The 22,358-nt window shown below is 42.2% G+C and overlaps 1 protein-coding gene across 2 annotated transcripts in view; it reads right to left on the minus strand.

Moving 5' to 3' along the window:
• Positions 1-22,358, minus strand: part of stab1 (stabilin 1) — a 263,769-nt gene that overhangs the window by 193,285 nt on the left and 48,126 nt on the right. For both annotated transcript variants that reach the window (XM_070554590.1, XM_070554589.1), the window contains exons 10-16: positions 21,231-21,358; positions 14,412-14,488; positions 13,877-13,999; positions 8,891-9,022; positions 8,751-8,822; positions 6,412-6,525; positions 1,808-1,861 (exon numbers count right to left, since the gene is read on the minus strand). In XM_070554590.1, coding sequence (XP_070410691.1) covers positions 1,808-1,861; positions 6,412-6,525; positions 8,751-8,822; positions 8,891-9,022; positions 13,877-13,999; positions 14,412-14,488; positions 21,231-21,358 — 700 coding nt within the window. The remainder of the gene's footprint in view (positions 1-1,807; positions 1,862-6,411; positions 6,526-8,750; positions 8,823-8,890; positions 9,023-13,876; positions 14,000-14,411; positions 14,489-21,230; positions 21,359-22,358) is intronic.

Below are 22,358 nucleotides of genomic sequence, written 5' to 3' on the forward strand. Positions count from 1 at the left end.
GTTAAAAAGTTGTTTTTATTCTTCATGCCAATGAAGGCTGTTAGAAATATGTGCAGCTCATTAAAGGAGAGTCACTAATCTAAGCCTAACCCTGAACACAGAATAGACACACCTACCCACAGAAAGCTGAGGCCTTTGCTCTTATCGGGTTAACTCCTTACAGAATAGGCCTAACGATCTCCTGCTTGCTTGAGTCTCTCAGCAGAAAATGTTTATGTTGATCTTCAAAACCTCCCCTATCAGGGTTCTTTCACACAGCGAAGATGCATAATTATTCAGAGTGAAATTATTATGAGACCACCCATAAGGTGGAACCTAATGTCTGCATAAAAATGGTACACAGAACAGTTTGGGCCAGAGGAGAAGACCGATCATCTTTGACTCCTGATCGCCCCGCCGGCTCGTTTGGGTCCCTCTGCTGACTTCTCTACAAGATTAAAAAGATCTGAGCCACATTCGGGTCAGAACATCTCATCTAAGGAGTGTGTGTATTTTTCTCTTTTCCTTTGCAGCATGTCAGAAAACCTGTGGTGATCCATCAGAAACCTGCAAACCCCGTTGGGTTGTAGGGAGTTCTGGGACAGGAATCGAGGACCTCCTTTAACTCTGGGAATCTGAAACCTCCAGGAAAAGTCTGCACTGGTGGATCTAGTCCTCAGTCTAGAAGCTTGGCTTAATTGAGGGAATTTTCTTTGTTCTTGCTCCACCAGTCATCGCTAACAGGCCGAGCTGAGGATTAAAGGTATAGACTGTAAGCACGGCTGCTTTGTTTTAAAATATTAACAATGATTTTGAACACTATATTTAAAATATACAATTAGGATTGAACAAAGTGACTATGGAGGGCCAGACCCACAACCGAGCAAGCGGTCTGCTCGTTACACTTTTAAGAATACAATCTTGGTTTTTAAATATTCTCTTAAGTCGTCAGTCACCTTCACACCTCTCAGAGCTACTACACAGGCATGTTTCCAAGAGAGGTTCGAAACCGGAATGCTGTCTACTCTTAGATTTTCCCAGGGCTTGCCTTGTGACCCAGGGAGACAGAGCTTTTTCAACTGTAGCTCCCAATCTGTGGAACAATCTCCCTTTAACTATTACGATAGCTGCAACGATGGATGATTTTTAGCTTTGCTTTTAATACTAGATGAGGAGAACTCAGCCTGTTTTCCTTACCAATGGTCTTTTTGTTATTTTCTTTTGCTTTTGGTGTTGGAATTTTAATGACTGGCTTGGATCGCGTACATGACTTTGGTCACTTTGTGTGTGTGTGTGAAGTGTTTTATGAATAAATTGAATGAATGAATGAATCTCCAACCTAGGTACTAGTGGCTTTTTCTCTGTAAAACATTGAGCAGGGTCAGAATCTTGTAATACTCTTGACTGGTCAGTCATGGGTCTGTGAGAAGCCTGCAGGCTTCACATGTGTTGTTTAGATGCTTTATACTGGGCAAAATGGCAGAACTGGTTCTAACAATCAATAAAAAAAAGTTCATATCAGGGTGAGGTTGTGTTAAGGTTATTTCTCGGTATCAATTGCAACTTTAGCATGCAGCAAGCTTTGGCCATGCCCTTTGCCTCTGACTGGCTCAGATCTTGGGGATTCTGTCCTATCACTGGTGCTGCATTCAAGAATGTGTTGACCTTTGAAATATCAGGCTGTGACCTTTCAGTCTTAAAGCATTTCTAGTACTTTGTTTTAATCTCTGATGATGCTAAAGAAGTACATGTAACAATAAAATTATGATGTTAAAATTTGTTGTTGATTCTGTAAAGAGAAGAAGTGAATGTATAAAGTAAACATTACCGAGGCATGGGAGAAAACATGGTGTCTGAGCAGCTCCTGTAGTTTAGATTTAGCCTGCAAAAAAAAAAAAAGAAAGAAATTAGGTAAAAACGTTGTCTGGTAAAAAATAAATAAATAAATAAAATAAAAATAAGAAACTGGTCTGCTTTATCAGATAAAGCTCTTGCCAATCAAAACTAACCTGGCAGCAGCCAGATCTCCATGTGTACCCTGCCCCATGTGGAGTCTACACATTTCGATCTGAAATCTCTGCAGCAGAAACCGTCTGAAAGAGGGAGGCTATCTAGTAGAATATTTTGAGCTGATTGGAGGACGCGCAAGGTAGTGCCTGACTGGCAATGGCTACCATATTTTGTCTTTAGCCAATCACAGTAACAACTCAAATGATGTGTACCATACCATGTGCGCCTGGAAAACAACAATTCGCTCAAGCTTCATTGATTCATTCACGTGGCAATTACCATGTCTTCTGGTGATTTCAGATGGTTTTGCAAGATGAATGTGCACATGAAGAGCAGGGATTCCCCCAGCGCTTTATAAGCCAGGTGGGCCGCCAGGCTTTGCTTGGTCATCCGCCAGACTAAGTGTGGTCCCCAACCAACCTTCCGGGCCCTATCTTCTCTGCTGACATGGACAAAAATGGCTATGTCCATCAAACAAGCTTGCGTTGAAGACCCACAGGCATTCCATCAGCAGAGGGCAACACTTTTCTCTGTTGCCCGCCAATAAAAGGAAAAGGAAGTGTCACCACCCGCATCGTCACAGCTCTGATAAAGGCTACAGGGAATAGCCAAAATTATAACGAATATGGTTAAAGGAAACCTTTATCTTCTCTGTGTGTAAAGAAAGAACCAAGAAATACAAGTTAAAAAAGAGACACAGAATGAACGTACAGAAGATTTATTGAACCTGTCCCTCTCGGGACACCCATGCCCCCTCCCCCCCAGTGCGGTCTGGTGAGGTCGCATCCACCAGTTTCAGTCTTTGACCATCCTCTACACCTGTCGGCGGGTCAAGTTACCCTTTCCCACTGGACAAACCTGAAAACTTAAGCTTCTATGTGGGATCATCTGAAAAGATCCCACATGTAAACCTCACATCCCTGTGACTCTGGACACCTTAAACACAGATTCAGACATTTCTCTCATGTCTCGTTCTCTTGGGGAAAGCCTGCGCTTGGCTGCGGCTGACCAGGGTCATACCATGACGATCACTTGGCCTTTCAGTTGGTTGTATGTTGGTGAGTCACCCCGTGTTCGTGTTTGACCTTGAGTCTTTCCCTTTCCTGTTTCCTGTGTAGTGTGCCAAAGGACAACAATTCTGTTATGTCTCTAATGTAAGGTCAAAGATCGTCACACGGAAGTGTCCAGGCTGTTCCCCCTGTCTGGAGTACTGTGTGACACACCTTACCAGTACTAGCCTCCAAACCAGATTAACACACTGCTCTATGACCTTGTTGCCAAGAAGGGAAGCCATAATAAACCCTTCTCCTGATTCCTTTATATTAGCTGAAACCAAACCAGCAGAACGGTCAAATCCTTCTGCTCTCCGGACCTGGAGTACCTGATGATTAAGTGTCGCCCATTTTGGCTACCGAGAGAATTCACAGCGGTGATGATGACGGCTGTTTACATTCCCCCACAAGCCGACACTGACCGAGCACTCAGAGAACTGTACAGCGCGATCAGCAATGAGGAAACCGCACACCCAGAGGCGGCGTTTATTACGACCGGGGACTTTAATAAGGGTAACCTGAAGAAAGTCTCACCAAAACTACACCAACACATCCATTTCAATACACGTGGAGACCGGCTACTAGGGATGAGCCGGATACTCGTTTCAGACGAGTATCCGGTACGGATAACGCATTTTTGACGAATACGAGCATGAAACGAGTAAAACGAGTCATTATCTGTAATCGTGCTGAAGGAAAATCTTCATTGGGTAACTGACTGTCTTCACGCTCTGTGATAGGCCAGTCACATAGAGCGCCCGCCCCTCCCTACTTACAAAACTCTCTAGCCGACCTGGAGCGCAGTCGGTCCGGCCGGCTCATCCACGCACACACACAGACAGTAACGGATCTCACTGTGCTTGCTTCACTGTTTCTCACGTTTCTTCAGTTTTCCCTAGGTTTTCTTCAGCTCGCCTCTTTTTTGGTTGAATATTTAAAGTTACTTTTTTCGTAACTGACATGGTGCGTTTGACAAGACAGAGCTGACGTGCTGTTGTCACTACCTCCGCTCCGGTTTTTTTATTTTTTTTAACTCTCTCTCTCTCTCTCTCTCTCTCTCTCTCTCTCTCTCTCTCTCTCTCTCTCTCTCTCTCTCTCTCTCTCTCTCTCTCTCTCTCTCTCTCTCTCTCTCTCTCTCTCTCTCTCTCTCTCTCTCTCTCTCTCTCTCTCTCTCTCTCTCTCTCTCACACACACACACACACACACACACACACACACACACACACATTAATCAACATTGTTTTGTTTAACTTTGTGTGGGAAAATGCCAAGAACGTTAAGAAAAAAATCAGTTTAATCAAATTAAAATAAAAAATATATATAAAGTTGTGTCTGGTTCTAGCGTTTCATATTTCCTAGTTCCTACTGCATGAGTTCAGATGCATTAATTCATGCACTTAAATAATAATGTTCTGATTTTATTGAAACACTTGTTCTGTAATAGTTTCTTTACTATTGTGATCAAAAATATTTAATCTCAATTCTGAGGCTGCTCTGTAAATAGTTTTCAAATAAACAATACACATAGCAACTTCTTATCATTCCATATCAATTTCAGACTTAAAATAATACATTGATGTAAACCACACCCACTTCCGGTTAAACCACGCCCACTTCCGGGTTATGTCACGCCCATTCCGAGTACAGATACAGATACAGATAATTTAGTTGGTTGAACAGATACAGATACAGATACAGATAGTGGTGTACTCGCTCATCCCTACCGGCTACTCGACAACTGCTACACCTCTTTCCGAGATGCGTACAAAGCCCTCCCCCGCGCCCCATTCGGCCAATCAGATCACCGCTCATCCTGCTTATACCTGCCTACAGACAGAAGCTAAAACGGGAAGCTCCAACCCTGAGGGCGGTGCATTGTTGTTGTTGTTTTTTTTTTTTTTACAAGAATTTCACTCGCATGTACTGTACCAGTGTACCTGCACATGTGACGTGACAATAAAAGTGATTCGATTTAAACGGGTTATTCTGATCAACTCAGAAACCCAAATACCGACCTTAGCCCGATCATAACCCGGATATTGGCTGCATGTAAACCTAGTCATTGCTTTAACTGCACACCCCTGCACCGTCATTCCGCTTGGAGAACCTCATGCTCCTCTCGGTCCCACGAACGTGCCTAAAGACGCGTGGTGATAGGGCCTTTGCTGTGGCAGGTCCTAGCTTTGGAAAGAGCCTCCTCTCAGCATAAGGGCCTCCACCTCTGTGGCGGTTTTTAGGGCAAGGCTAGAAACCTACTTTTATTATCTGTCTTTTAATCTTTCTAACTAGTTTTTAGTGTTTTACTTAAAGTGATTCATGCATTAACTGCAGTTTTTTGTCTGCATCATGTGATCCAATGTTTTTATTTTCTGGACCTAATGTTTTACGTATTTACTTGGTCTGTGTAGCACCTTGGCGGCATGTTTTTGCCTGTAAGGCGCGATTTATAAATAAAGTTGAGTTGAGTATTGACCCTTTAATCTACTGGTTGTGTGTGAAAAAAGATGGCAGAATAAAGATATGGGTTTAATGAAAAAATCTACCAAAGCCACAACAGGCTTCCGCAGATAAGGTAATAAAAACTTGTAGTTTCTGATGATAAATTCCAATCATGAACTGAGCTGTATTGGAATGTTTACCCAGTGAAGCAATACCGTCTTGTTTTAAGTGTTTCACTGCCTTTTACATTTTGAATTTTATCTCTGTTATGTATTTTATGTGCTCTTTGTTCAGCACTTAGGTCAGCTGCCATGGGGCGAGTCTAGCATCAGAGGTTTAGGGGTGCTCCAAACCCAGAGAGCTGCCCAGCCAAGCAAGATACATTTCTATGTTTTATACACTTTAACACAGTTTCATTCCCACATTTGTGAAAGTCATAAAAATCCACGTTATGGTAAAAAAATACACTGAGCAGGTTCCTGTGCTTTTTGTTCCTGCTGGAGTTTCTGCCTGCTCTCTGATGCCATATTCCATCATCTTCTGGTTGTTCATGTGGAAAAAACCTCTGTGAGGTGTACTTAGCTGCTCTGCAACAGCACAGGATGTTGAACTGTGGAGAATTTCCAGTTCTGACTTCACGGACCCCCCCCCCCCCCCCCCCCCCCCCCCCACACACACACACACACACACACACACACACCACCCCAACCCCAACAGACTAGAAATGCCTATGGTGCTTTGTAAATAAATATGACTTGACCTGACTTGAAGTGTCTTGAGACAACTCTTGCCATGATTTGGGGCACGATGAGTGAACTGAATTGAATCATGTATTCATTGGGCTTTAAACCCTACATGTTAAGGTTTGAGTGTGACAGAAAGTCACAAGCTGGAAGTTTTCAGTCCTTCTGGTTAAAAGCAACAGCCTTACGTCGTTCAGCATATACAGGATGCTCCCGTCTCGAGCTCGGTCCACAGCCTCGTTGGTGGGGACAAAAACCGTCAATGGACCTGGTCCACGTAGAGGAGGAGGTGCCCCACAGTTCTTTAGAGGTAAACACAAATGTCATTAAGGGGGGTCATTCAGACAAGGTCGGACACATTTCTCACTATGATTACGGGCGACAGTGGCAGAGAAGTTAAGTGCTTGCTCATGGTGTCCTTGTTCAAGACACTTCACCCATGTGACCTGCTAGTGGTGATCTGTGAGCCCCAGGGCAGCTGTGGCTCACAGATCACCACCAGTGTGTATGTGTGTGCATGACTGAATGATTGTGTTGTAAAGTGCCTTGGGGGGTTCTAGGACTGTTGAAGGTGCTATATCTAATACGAGCAATGTCTTGGTAGTGTTCTTTTGTTCTGCACTGGTGAGATTACTGAGCTCAAATCAGCTGAATACGTGACGATGACAAATTGATTTCGTTGACGCCCCTTTTTTCATAACAAAAACTCGACGCTGACGAGCTAAAAATAGCTCTTTGGTGACTAAAACTTGACGAGATGAACGGGAGTTTTGGTTAACGAGCCGAGACTAGACAAAACTAAGCTGGAAATGTACATTTCTGTCGGTCTCACTGAAGTTAAAAGTAACAGAGCTGCTGCTGTCTGTCCTTTACTCAGTAGACCAGCCTCAGCAGCTGAGTGAAGCTGGCTTCCCACCCACATCACAAAGCACTAACCACTATATCAGCGTGGACTTGTGAGGGGGTTGGAAGCCAACTTCACTCAGCTCGGCTCAGCAGCGCTCAGCCGCTTATTGACGCCACTACGAGCGACGATGTTACTTTTAAATACATCCGTAATATTAACACATTTCTTATCCGTGTGTTTCCTGAAAAAGTCATGAGTTGGAGCAGATAAATGAGAGACATGACGGTTTTAACAGGTTTGATGTGAACAGGTTTAAGGTTTTAAAGTCAGGATGATTGTCTCTGCTCCCTGGTTCCTAATAACGGGCCACATTCCTGCTTTTTATCCCTACAGCATCACAGTTTAGGCCCATCTAAATGTTTATGAGCAGAACTGGCTTATTTATATTAATTCTGTGAAAACTCACAACCCTGCAGGATATGGAAACACATTACTGCATTTAAGTCGGTGGACTTTCCCACAATATACATTCAAGATGGAGGTCTGATAACTCAAATAATAAATGAAACAAACACATTTCTTTATTTCTGTATGAATTGTGTGTAGAAAACTCTGTGTAAGAGACCATTCTGTTAAGGAAAGAAAATCATACATTTCTATAGAGGAATTCTACAGAATGATGCACAGATCTGCATCAATGAACTATATACATTATTATGATTATCAATGAAGTAAACAACCGATACCAGTCTGGGGATTATTGTTTTACAGAATCTGGGGCAGCTGAGATTGTGTCCCATAGACATAAAATAAATGTTGGTATGAAACTCAGTGCAGTAGCTCAGAGTCTGACCTATAAATGCATTTGTTAGAGAATAATACTTTAATGTTTTGTAAAATTAAAAACAAAAATCTTTGTCGACTAAAACCCTTTTGAATTTTAGTTGACTAAAACTGACTAAGACTAAAGCGCATTTTCATCGTCAAGACTAAAACTAAGATGCCCAACAAAGACAGCAATGCTCAATACCCTAAACTCTACAGGTGTTAAAATGCCAGGGCAGAAAAAGCTGCCAGCATATGTTAGTGACACTAAACAGTAGCGTCCCCAGAAACATTACAAGAGGGGGCAGATGAGGCCAATGAAAACGTGGGGTGGCACTTTAAGGTGGCCCCTGTGGTAAAGTTAAAGTCCCGCTAGTCATCACACTCACTGGTAGCCACACTTGGGAACTATTGGACCATTCCCATCTGTACCGGGTCGGCCCGGGCCGGGTAGCGTAGGTTGTTTACATATCTGGGTGGCCTGGTATTTTTCCGGGCCAACCAAGGCTCATTCTCAGCCCTCTTCTCGAGGGGGTCTGCTTCAGGCCGACCAGGGCCAACACGCCCACTGCTGACAGCACATTCACACCTTCCATTAGAGCAAGCCTCTGATTGGTGGGTAGAATCAGCCCACATGGGCTTAAGGCAAGGATGTGTGGAATCAACCGGGCCAGGCTGGGGCCGACCCGGTACAGATGGGAATGGCCCATATATGTTGTTGTAACCCCCCCCAAATCCAAATCCTATTGCTGAGGGTCAAGCGGGAAAGCATTCAGATCTTCTCTAGCTCGAATCTGCAGAACAAACAGTTTCTGTGTAGAGATATTGAAAATGACTAAATTCTTTTTTACTCACATCAACCAAAGACAGGAAGCGGTTGAATTTTTGGTCCTTGGTCAGAATCTCCCCAATGGTCTGGTCATAAAACTGAACATAAATGGATATCAGTCACCATCCACCTTCACAAACTGGAGTGAGAGCAGTCTCTAACTCACCTGGTATTCCTCGCGGGAAGTGTCAGACAACGTGAGTGGCCGGTCAATGATGTGGATAATCCCGTTAGCCCCTGGCAAGTCTGACTGGATGATGGAGTACACCTGGCTAGGGTTGTTCAGTAGGATGAGCCTCTGCAGAAACCAACACAATTAGATTTTCCTTAAGATTGGACCACAATGCTGGATTCCCTCTACAGCTGGCCATGTTGAGTTTTCAGGACCATAAAAGAGTGAGTGTGACAATGCTAACAAAGACAGTAAAGTGATTTATGGGTCAGATTCAGAGTCGCGGGTGGCTATCTTCCAACCCAAACAGTAACACACTAACTCAATAAGAGTTTTGATTGGTGACTTTCCATGCCCTGAAGCTTGCCTCCAACAACAATCTCCACTTTTAAGCAAAAACTCTAAAACATGGCTGACTTTGCAGACGTCCCTTAACACAAACACTGACGATTTTGTTGTTGTTTATTTGATTTCAACCTTTAAATATAAACATTGCAGATGTTACATATATTTATGTTTCTGTAGCCTCGTAGGCAGGAAGTGTTTGTAAATTACAAATAGTTCTCAAACTGTTTAGCGCACCTTTTGCAGACGAAGATATCACAAAGTGCTGTTCAACACAAAAACCTGGATAAAACGGTCAAACATGGTAAGATCATCAGCCAAAAAAACACTGTTCACAAGGACAGTGTATCCGAATAAATTTAAAGTCCCATTAGTCAATGTTGGAGATTTTTAATGTATTACTGTCTTAAATGTTCTTTTTTAATTAATCATATGTTAATAAGTAAGCCACAGGCGGCTTTCTCCTTTCCTCATAGCTGTGGTATGCTGTGGGGGTTGGTGAAGTAGCCTGCCTAACAGGTATCCATGGTTACTGAGTTTCTGGCTGTCAGTTAAGACTTCCTTTGTGGAATGCTCTGCTTGGCAACAGGGAAGCTAGCAGCCACCCCTGTAACTTGAGACTTCCTTTTTCGGATAAAGCATTTTTGACGAATACGAGCATGAAACGAGTAAACCTCGTAAATATCTGTAATCGTGCTGAAGGAAAATCCTCATTGGGTAACTGACTGTCTTCACGCTCTGTGATTGGCCAGTCACATAGAGCGCCCGCCCCTCCCTACCAAGCCCCACAATGCGGCTTTAAAATTGAGTCCAACCCGGAAGTACCAAAAATTGCAGTTCCACCCTCATCCACTAGGGGCTGGTGTCAGAAGCGAGCAAATCCTCATTGACTCCCATGTTAAAAATACCAATTTCACAGCAGAAATAAACATGTTTACAGCCTGGTACCAGAACATGTTTTTGGTTTAAATGATCTAGTTTACACCATGACAACTCTGAGGGGGGTGAATTGTTTTCTCACTCTTCTGTTTAAGTGTATTAAAAGCCTAAAATTCTGTATAATTAATGAGCATCAGACCCACGTGACCACAGAGCTAGCTCCGTGGAAAGGCCTCAGTAGAGCCTCGGTCTGGCCTGGAAACTGTTCCGGGATTTTGAGTTTCTGTGTGTGTGTATTCTTGTTTGGATATTATTTGTGCAATTGTTGGACAAAATGACTTGCTGTGGCATTAATTGCACTAATAGAGCGTCCAAGGAGTCTCCACTTCATTTTTTTCGGTAAGTAAAATTATATTTATGTATTTTAGGTCACTGCCGAGCTGAGCTTAGATTTTAACATGTACTGTTTAACCATGAAAATTAAATGTAATAGGGTAAAACCCAGTGCATTTAACATAATGCTGCACTTTAGAAAATGGGTTGAAATATAACATGTTGGTGGAGCTGGGTTCCCTCTATCGGCTTGTGGAGCTCTCGGGAGACCGATGTTTTCCACCCGGTTTTACCCAGCGGTCAGCCCGGCGTATCTCTAACTCAGAAGCTCTGGTGTTGTGCACAGTTAACTCCGGTTGTAGCTAGGTTGCTACCTCCGTTAGCGTAGCTCCCACCTCCGCGTTAGCTTTGGGTTAGCTTCAGGTGAGCTTGTAGCTAGCTCGACCGGGTGTCAGTCGATCCCAGCCTTACAGCCACACCCTCAGCTCCTCCTCTCTTCCCTTTTATGGAATTGTCTGGGCTTGACGGAACCTGTGACACGGTCAAAATGGCGGTGGTGGCCACCTCCCATTTGGGATCAAAAACGTGATATTGGAGCTATGGAAAGAAGATATCCACGTATATTATGTCGATGCTCCCTACACACAAAACTGTAGCCAGCCGGGAGCGCAGTCCGTCCGGCTCATCCACACACACACACACACAGACAGTAACGGATCTCGCTGTGATTGCTTCACTGTTGCTCACGTTTCTTCAGTTTTCGCTAGGTTTTCTTCAGCTCGCCTCTTTTTCGGTTGAAGATTTAAAGTTACTTTTTTCGTAACTTACATGGTGCGTTTGACAAGACAGAGCTGACGTGCTGCATCAGTCTCTCACTCCCTCCACTCCGGTCGGGTTTTTTATTTTTTTTTACTCCATCTCTCTCCCTCTCACCTTCTCTATCTCTCTCAGACACACACACCTTAATCAACATTGTTTGTTTAACTGTGTGGGGCAAAATGCCAAGAACGTGAAGAAAAAAATCAGTTTAATCAAATTAAAATAAAAATAATACATAAAGTTGTGTCTGGTTCTAGCATTTCATATTTCCTAGTTCCTACTGCATGAGTTCAGATGTATTAATCCATGCACTTAAATATTAATGTTATGATTTTATTGAAACACTTGTTCTGTAATAGTTTCTTTACTATTGTGATCAAAAATATTTAATCTCAATTCTGAGGCTGCTCTGTAAATAGTTTTCAAATAAACAATAGTTTATAAATAAACAACTTTTGATCAATCTATATCAATTTCAGATTTAAAATAATGTATTGATGTAAACCACACCCACTTCCCGTTAAACCACGCCCACGTACGGGTTAGGCCACACCCATTCCGAGTACAGATACGGATAATTTAGTTGGTTGAACAGATACAGATACAGATACAGATAGTGGTGTACTCGCTCACCCCTACTAAACAGGTTCTACTAAACACAATACTCTCCCGCAGCGTAAAAAACCTACTGACATCTCTCCTGTGTGTGGTTAATTTCAGGGTTCAGTTTCAGGATTTAAAAATACCCAACAGTCAACTCACACCGGCTCCCCCATGGCGAGCTACAGCGGATTAGGGTTAGGTTAGGGTCAGAAGTAGGGAGTCCTGCTGCCGCAGGACTCTCCGTGCACAGACACCCTGCGTGTAGTCGGAAAGCCCCTGTTCTGGTAGTGCTTGGTAGGTCATTCCACATCTGTGGAAAGACACATGATAAGAGTCTGGATTGTCCTGAGTGTGGTGTAGCACTGCTAGCCGACGATCCTTCAATGACCGGAGCGGCCGAGCTGTGATGTAAGACGTTACAAGAGGATTCGGGTAGATGGGAGCTGTACCATCCAGGATTTTGTATGCTAGTGTTAGCCAGGGGCGGATTTAGGACTGAAGAAGATCCGGGGCTTAACACACACGCGCGCGCACACGTGACATGCACTAGTCAACATCATATATATATATATATATATATATATATATATATATATATATATATACATATACATATATATATATATATATATATATATATATATATATATATATATATATATATATATATATACATACATATATATATATATATACATACATATATATATATACATATATATATATACATACATATATATACATACATATATATATATATGTATATATATATATATATATATATATATATATATGTATGTATATATATATATATATACATACATATATATATATATATACATATATATATATATATATATATATATATATATATATATATATATATATATATATACATATACATATACATATATATATACATATACATATATATATATATATATATATGTATATGTATATATATATATATATATACATATACATAAAAAAATATATATACATATACATATATATACATATACATATATATATACATATATATATATATACATATACATATACATATATATACATATACATACATATACATATACATATACATATATATATACATATACATATATATATATATATATATATATACATATATATATATATATACATATACATATATATATATATATATATATATACATATATATATATATATACATATACATATATATATATATATATATATATATATATATATATATATATATATATATATATATATATATATATATATATATATATATATATATATATATATGTCTTGTACCACATAATGTTTAATCTGAAGCTACATATTAAGCATATTCAGGGCAGAGTATTGTTCCTGTTAGTGTTTAGTGTGAAATGATAGTAAATATTCCCTTTCTTTCTCCAACAACTTTACCTGATAGTAAGCTAACTTTAGGCAAACCAGCAGCACAACAAATATTTTCAAATAAGACTCACAAACCTGAGTCAACACCAGTCTCATCAAAGCTGGGGTTCTGTCATACTTTTGGTCTAAAAAACGTCCTTAAGTCCATCTTCACTCATGCGTTTCAGGCAGAGAGGGTAGAAGAAGCCGGCTGCTGAAGGGCTTCTTCTTCAGTGGTGGAGGCTCAGGCAGGCTGTATACAAACTACTGCCAGCTGCGCCCTCTCTGTTGGACTTTGGTACTGCATGTTACTTCCACGATTTAGATCCGGGGCTTTTCATAAAACATTCGGGGCTTCAGCCCAAGTAGCCGGGCCTAACGCCGCCCCTGGTGTTAGCTATTTGAATTGGATGCATGCAGCCAACACAAATAAAGGGTTAAATGTTCAGCTTAGATGGGATATGGGGATAACTCTTGCCACTGTTGCTGCTATTTCTGAGCTCAAGTAAACAAATTAAGCCATTAAACAGATGAAATAGACACATCTTTACGGTTTAATGCTGCCCGTCTTCAGTTTGAACTTCACTTATTACCTTGTTGACATTGACCCTTAGTTGTTCTCCTCCATAAAGATGAAAGTCTCGTCCCTGCAGGTCTCTGAGGAGGTGCTGACCCAGGATAAGGTGGTTTTTACACACTACCTCTTCCTTAACACCCTGCACACACACAGCAGATCAGTTTTCTGACATATTTTAAACCAAACTGATATATGTTGTTTTTTTAATTCATCTTCATATTGAATATCTGGATCAAACTAGCAACCTCCATGGTTTTAATGTACAGCAGAACCACTCGAACTTTGGACCAGAACCCAAGACTGTCTTTCAGAGGGTCCCAGGGTGGAGTGGGGGTGTTCCTGGGTCATCCACCAGGTCATAGGTGTGTGCCGGAGGTGACTGTGGCCACTGATGTGACATGTGGTAACAGTAATGGATTGCCTACCATTGGCTGCATTTGTTTTTGTTTGAGGAGATGACTTTCAGTGAGGTCATACTGGTTTCTAATCAACAGAGAGTTAAAGGTCAAACATCACCCACTCCCAGTGAGTCGACTCAGGAAGTGACCTACAGTCAGAGGATCCTTCAGCAGAGGGAAGAAAGCTGTGAAGGGTCCAGACCGCCTCAGAACCTTTGAGCATCCTCTCTCTGTCAAAACAGCAACACAAACACATGTTTCAGTGGTGAGTTGAAACCATTCTGTTTATGTAATCTTATGTGTTTATTCCATGCTATCGTTCTTTATTTATTTTTATTTTTTTGTAATTATGTGTTTATTGTTTCAGGTATTGTGTCAGGGTGATCTGTTTTATGAATACGACTGACCAGTGACTTACGGTGGAGGGGTAAGTGTGTGCTTACGTATTTTACATAGAATCTACGACGTGGCATGGGGTTAAATTAAGGCAAATGCAAATTATTAACAAAGTCTCACAAACAACTCTGGCAAAAGGCAATGCCTTTTTAGGGGGAAGGAGAATGGGTCTGAAATCAATAAAAGCTAAAACGCTCAAATATACAACCACAACGTGTACAAAAACCAACCAGTCACATATATGATGTAACACACACAGTGGTCAGGTTTCACCATCAAAAATGCCACGATAACCTTTCATTTGCAGACATAAACCCACCACCTGTCTGGCCTCCAAGTCCAGAAAGTTCTGCTCAGTTCTTGTTTTACTACAAGAAGATAAAACATCTTTGCTCAAGGCCTCAAGTCAGACTGCTGACTCCGCACTTTGAATAAAAGTTAAACCTTCTCGAAGTTCCTGCTGACTTTACAGTTATACGCTGGAATAATAATATGTGTTGAATGAACAAGAAGTTTAAATCAAATGTATGAATTAATCTGTGCTCTTATCAATATCTACACTCATACACGTTATAATAAGATAATTATTAATGATAATATTCACTTCACATAAGTGTTTTAAAACATTCTCATTCTCACAAAGCGTTAACCTCTCTGAGTGTCTGAAGTAAGGCATGACGTCTCAGAACCGTTTTAATAATAATAATAATAAAAGATTTTATTTGTAACACACTTTACATTTCAATGAAATCTCAAAGTGCTCCAGTAGGAAATCAGAAACAATGTATGGAATAATTAAAAACAATGAATAAAAACAAATTAAAAAATACATAAAACCATACAAGGCTAAGCTAACACACGGCAAAACAACAGCAATACCAATCAGTTTGGAAAAGCTTGTGTAAATAAAAATGTCTTCAGATGTTTTTAAAACATCCAACACTCTGAGGTGCTCTCAGTGGTCCACAGGCGTGGGGCTTGACAAGCTCGATCTCCCATGGCATGAAGTTTTGTTCTGGGCTTAATAAAACAAGAATTACTTCCCTATTCATTCAGTTTCTCACTGACTCTCCAACCGGCCAATTCAGGAACAAGCACTTTGAAACCATCCCGTCTTTGGACCTCAGGTCAGAGCCTCTCTGCAACGCTGCGAGTGATTACAGACACAACGGCTCTTCTAAGAGCCTCGTGATTTTTATCTTGAGAGGCGCTATAGAAACGATATCTTCTTCTTCTTCTTCTTCTTCTTCTTCTTCTAAGAGCTAACAGACAGACTTGGACACAAACAAGCGTTCCAGCTTCCTGTCGTCACCTGGAGAGATCTCAGACTAGACAGGTCCTAGCAGAGCTAGTCTACAGGTTCCTGGTACTGAGAGGTTCACTCCACCGACAGTGTCCATCACGACCTCTTGACCCCCTGGATCGCACAAGAATGTCCACACGAGGGTGCATAGACTTGGCACATATTGAGTCGGATGGTTTTATGAACAAATGACTAAAAAAACAGCCCGTTTACTTTTACAACCCAGACTTCACGAATTCTCTCAGATACAAAGAACGGTTTTGCTAAAACATCTGGATCCATTACAACATTTCACACATCACATGACATCTCTTCATATCCATTACATCATTACTCCTTCCTTGTCATGTATAATCATTAGTTTAGGGAAGTGGAAATAAATTCATTTTATAAACTAAACTTGACCCTGTTTGAATTAATGTGAAGTGTGTTTATGGTTCCTGAATAAGTAAAGTAACTATAATCTTCTGATTACCGTAGTTTCCGGACTACAAGCCGCTACTTTTTTCCCACGCTTTGAACCGTGCGGCTTTACTGAAGGTTTTCCTTCACCTGCCACTAGGGGGCGCTTTAGCAGGAAGTGAAACAGGTGGAAGTCAAAAGTGGAAATGGAAGAAAGTGCTCATTTTAATTTAGCACACGCAAGCAGCCGGCACCACGAAGAATGTTTTTCATATCCATACCCCCTCATCGTGGTAACTACACGTATGAGTTCATATGATGCTGCATTTAAGCTGAAGGCCATCGATCTGGCAGTAAAGGAGGGAAACAGCGCTGCCGCACGTGAGCTTGGCATGAATGAATCCATGGTTCGGCGCTGGAGACGGCAGCGGGAAGAACTCATTCAAGCCAGCTTCACCCGGGGATGACGACAGCAACACGGACATCGCCACAGACATCGCCGCAGAAAAGGTATGTGACGAAGCTCTTCTAAAGCCGGGCGTACACTGTGCGACTTTTCCACTTGTAGCACTCAGCTTCAGCTCTAACTGTACGACTTCCTCGCAGAGCAGATCTCACGAGTCATGTGCTCACACTGCACGACCCAGTTCTCGCATGCGACCCGACTGCTCACACTGTACGTCTGGTAGCAACACGTCGGCCCTAAAAATATGCTAAAAATAGCAGTTTTTACTCAACACGTCAGACTTTTTTGTCTTGTTTTGCCTGTTGTCCTTCGGGAGCGCTGCAGGAGGACACACAGGGATTTATGGGGGTTGGATGAGGAAAACGAAATAAAGAAAGTAAATCTGTGTTTTGTGATCAGTTTAATTTGACATGAACACGACAAACACGCTTTCTTGACAATCTTTGTGAGTAAAAAAACGTGTAGAAATAAAAACGAACAGCGTGTGTTATTAGGGAAATAGCGAGCGAGCGGCGTTGATGCAGGATTGCGCATGCGCCGTGAGCGGTTCTGATACTTTTTGGGTCGCAGCTGCTCGCTGCGCCGCTTCAACAGTGCGATACCCTCACGAGGGACGAGCAAAATATTAAACACGCCAGAAGTCCGTGCGAGCTCACGACTGCTGATCGGCAGCTGGTCATGTGGTGTTAATCTCCTCTCGTAACCCCCTGTACACGACCGCTCGGCGCAAAACTCGCCCCGATCTCGTGGATTCTCACACGAGTGGAAAATCGGCTCAAAAAAGTGAAAAAGTCACAGTGTCCGCCCGGCTTAAGGCTGTTCAACTCCGACACTGAAGAAGAGGACTTTAATGGCTTTAGGGCGCAGGAGGAAGATGAGAGCGAATGACTTCTTCTGGTAGGCAAGTGTGTTTTATTTACTAACCAGGCATGTTTTGTGTGCAGTTTTTATTTTCTAATCATCCAGGGCTTATTAATGCTGAGTCAGCGCTGTTCTGTTCTTCTAAACATGCAAATGACCGGTAATAACGTGTCAGTGCTGTTTTTATTTTATAACATCCAGAAATATGAATGCTATCAGTGCTGTTTTCTTATCTACACTTGCAGGCACGTCCACCCGTGTTTAAAATTTGTTTTGTTGAATTAAAAAAACAAGGAAAAACCTCCGTGTAGCGTCTTCCTGTCTAATTATGTTAAGTCATGGCCGTACATGCGCTGTGCGCCGGAGACCTGCATGTGGCTGCTGCGCCGCGGCTTGTATTCGAGTGCGGTGTGTGTGTGTGTGTGTGTGTGTGTGTGTGTGTGTAGAAGACCTTTTTTTTTGTTGGTGCGGCGTAATTTGAGGTGCGCTCTATAGTCCGGAAATTACGGTAAACATTCAAAGATCAATCAGATCAACATTTCAAATTTCTATGGATTCATCACATGTTACTGGTCTTATTAATAAACATGTAGTCGAATCATTTTCATTACAATGATACCAACCCAGGATGGCTGACGGGGCCTCTGTGTTTGCTAGAGTTCGCCATAAACCAGAGATCTTTAAAACTACTGACGGCAAAGCTATCATGGAGGATGAATTTCTACACTTTCTCTATGTGAACTTGAAAACTTTAAGTCAGGATGAAATTGTCCTGCTGGCTGTAAACACATTTGACTCTGACTGGATTGAAACCTCCAAGAAAACGCTGGATGAGCTCTTCACCACACAGCGCAGCATCTCTCACGAAGGTGTGCAAAAAGACATCAACAACGTTAAAGCCTGCCTGCAAGTGTTGAATGAATGTGGAGACAATGTCCCTAGATTTGTGTCTCACTGTTTGGATGAGCTGCCTCCAGTGACTTTTACTAGCGTAGATGTCTGTCGGCTCCGCAAAATGGAGCAGCTTCATGCTACAGGTTTGATTATGAAGAATGTGCTGCAACCTTATGGGCTCGACACACGGGAGGCGACATCGCCTCTCCTCCATTCATTTTCAATGAGACGTGCGTGACAAAGCGATAATCGCGGGTCTCCCTCCTACTAAGCGAAACGCGAAAAACGTGCATGTGAAATTTTGCACTCGTGCACGTGTCGTGCACGGACGACCCAGCGACGCGATCCCAGAAAGTTGAAACATTTTCAACTTTTCATCGCTGTCGCTCGGACGAGGACCAATCAACGGAGGTTTCATTCACTGACCAATGAGCGGACAGGATGCTCCGTACATCTCCGAGCAAACATGGAGGAGAAGTTGATTATTATTATGTTTTATAGTAAAATCAGAAGTGAGATTTCACATAACTCTAGCAGCACCTTGTGAAACATCATATCTACCGCTTTATTAACTCTGAACCGCTTAAATAACCTTAATTCCCTCCAACCTGACACAGCCAATCAACACAACGGACGTTTCGATTTCACCATGGAACAGAACGCGTCGACGGCTTTGCCGCTGGCCGCTGCCGCGGGTCGCCTCCCGTGTGACAGGTAATAAAAGCGACAGCGACAAATTTCGCTGATCGCGGTCGTTTGTCGCCTCCCGTGTGTCGAGCCCATTAGGCTGAAACCATGATGTGAGGAGCCGGGTGCGCGCCCTTTTACTTTTCATTGTTTACCTTCAATTGTACATCATGTAAATGAGCAAAATCAGAAATATATTGACTGGTCTTCCCTCTCAGCTGACGACCTAGCCTCCTACTGTGCTCTTACCGACAAACCGCTGTGTAATATAAAATTACCCAGAGAGGCTGTTCTGTGTGTGGACTGTAACTACTTAAACACTAAGCATAGAACAGACATATCCTCCATGTACAATCAAAGCCTTACAGGAAGCCAGCATGTCTTACAATAAAGTAAAAAAGAAGAGTAAAACAAGGCCTGGATGGACCACATATGTGGCCCATTACCATGCTGAAGCCTGCGAGGCTACCACTTGGTGGGCTCTTGCGGGCAGATATTTGAGCACAAAAGGCTGAGTAACTTAAAATATAAACATGCAATTCGTTTTATCAGGAAGAATGAGCAATCCATCAGAGCTTATTCCATGGCTGAGCTATTAGGGAAAGGCACTAAAGCCTTTTGGAAAGACGTGAAAATGATTAACAAGAGTAAACCATCTCTTCCTAGTAAAATAGACGGGGTGTCTGGGTCCTTTGAGATCAAAGTAAGTAAGAAAGTACATTTTATTTCTTTAGCACTCATCACACAGAAAGTGCTTCACATTGATGAGAGCTCTGGCGACAGCACCGTGGTAAGCTGTTTGTGTCCACAGTGAACCTTACCAGCTTGATTATGTGGACACAGTAGAAACTATTAAAACGCGTCAAGTTCATCACGCAATCAAACAATTGTCTGTAAATAAAACATCTGGGTCAGATGTTGTTCCTGCTGAACATCTCAGATCTGCAAGTCTGAGACTAGCCCTCTCCTTGCCTTGTGCTGTACAGCCTTTGTTGTTCATGGGTTCATTCCAGACTCCTGAAGGACAAAACAGGAAAAGCGGGCTGTTCTGATGATTACAGACCTATTGCTCTTGCTAGGATAATGTCTACATTACGTGAACAAATTCTCCTGGTGAGGATAGACACATTAGTATTATCTACTGACAACCAGTTTGGGTTAAAGCCTGATGTTCTGCCCCTAATGTTATTGTAATATGGACGGGTTTGAGCTACTCTTATTTTGAAATGTGTTTAATTCTGAAAATCCGTTCTAGCAAGTGACAGCAAGTCAGCCATTTTTTTTTAGTTCTCTGTAAGCCACATGGGACGAAGGTCATCCAGTAACATCTGCCTCTTGTTTTTCATGCCTCACTTCAAGTGGAGTTAGGCTAATGCTAAACTGTGTAGCACGCACACACGGAGCGCAGGATACCTAAACATGGCACTGATGTGTGCATATACGCCTTAAAAGAATTTGTTTATAACTAAATCAGCAAAATCTCAACTGTTTTCTTGTGTTTCCTTGATGCCTCGAAGGCTTTTGGGTTTCTGCATTTCAGGTCCTCCAACACCGCAGCGTGACATGGGGAGAGGGGAGTGTGGGCTTCCCTGTTAGGCTACTGCCCCCCGACTCGACCCCGGATAAGCAGCCAAAAATATATGAATGGATAGATAATCTATTATATAGTAATTTGTTAATATTAATCACAGTACCTTTTCTTTATCAGTAGAGAATCAATTAAATAACATCTACCCCCCCCCCCCCCCCCCCCCCCCCCCCATAAATAAATACCTAAAACTGAATCAAATCCCAAACTGAAATTGTGAATCTGGTTTTTAGAATTAGGCTCAGATATGTTATCTGTGTTTATTGGAAAAGTCCTAAAAACTACATTGTTATGGTTTAAAACTTTGATTTAAAAGCAACAATCCCCTAGAAACAATCATGGCTCTGGGATGATCAGAATGTTTTTCAGGACTACCGAACAACGCCACTGCTCCCGTCAGGTTCCCCTTCAGGCCGCCGCTCGAGTCCAGCTCCGTTAGGCGCTCCATCAGGTCACCGTAGCAACGCCTGCCGTCTCCAATGTGACCTAACTCACACACACATCTGACAGTTGTGACACACACACACACACACGCGCACACACACACACACACACACACACATTATACATTCGTGGATTGTTGTTGTGGCAGTGATTCATTAATTTCCCCACCAGCAGTGCAGGGCGTGACCAGGGGTGCACACCTGGAGACGCCTTCATGATTTTTCTAATCCTCCACACACACACAACCCAGATTTGTTGGAGCTATGTCAATGCTTACGTTTCTGTGCAATGGCTGGTATGATGTTATACATGGGGAGTGCTTAGGGGTGGGGAAAGCTTAAAAAGCTTTCAGTGACTGACACATGGGAGACTGAGGAGAAGCTGAGTTGTTTTGCTGGCTGAGAAGAAAGTCAGGCAATGTGTAATTTCTCAGCGGGAGCGCTGTGTGTTAAATATAGAAAATCAACAGCCTCTGTTACCCCTGGATGGTGGGATAAGCAACTGTGAATAAAACAAAAATTACTTCACCGCACCCTCCAACGTGCCAGTGTGGATTATTGGATTAAACGGCTGCATGACGGCCAGCAAATCTCAAAATAATCACAGGTACTTCAGTTGCGGCCTCTGACCCTATTGCATCCTTGGCGTGTAGAGATCATGTTACCTTTGAAGCTTTGGCCTCATCTACACAGATTTCTACCCCTAGCACACGTTGATCCTGAAGGATGAAACAATCGTGGCACTGAAGTCTGAATTCTGGGAGGTGTTTAGAGCAGGACTGAAAGGTGCCCTTGCAAACGAGTTCACCTTTATTAAAGACGAGCTACGGGCAACGACGACAGCGTTACCGATCCCTGCCACGGTGCTCCCCTCAGACACTGAGCAGGTCGGGTTGAGCATAACGGCTGTAACGTTTTGTAAAGGGTTACATTTAATAAATTGTCGATAGAACATCAACGTTTTCAATAAAATATAATATTCCTTAGAAAAATTGATTATCAATACTATTGAACCTTTAATATTCAACTGATGATGACACTAGGTACTTTGGGTATTCCA

The sequence above is a fragment of the Nothobranchius furzeri genome, chromosome 9 (genome assembly GCF_043380555.1).
Source record: "Nothobranchius furzeri strain GRZ-AD chromosome 9, NfurGRZ-RIMD1, whole genome shotgun sequence".
Lineage (NCBI taxonomy): Eukaryota > Metazoa > Chordata > Actinopteri > Cyprinodontiformes > Nothobranchiidae > Nothobranchius > Nothobranchius furzeri.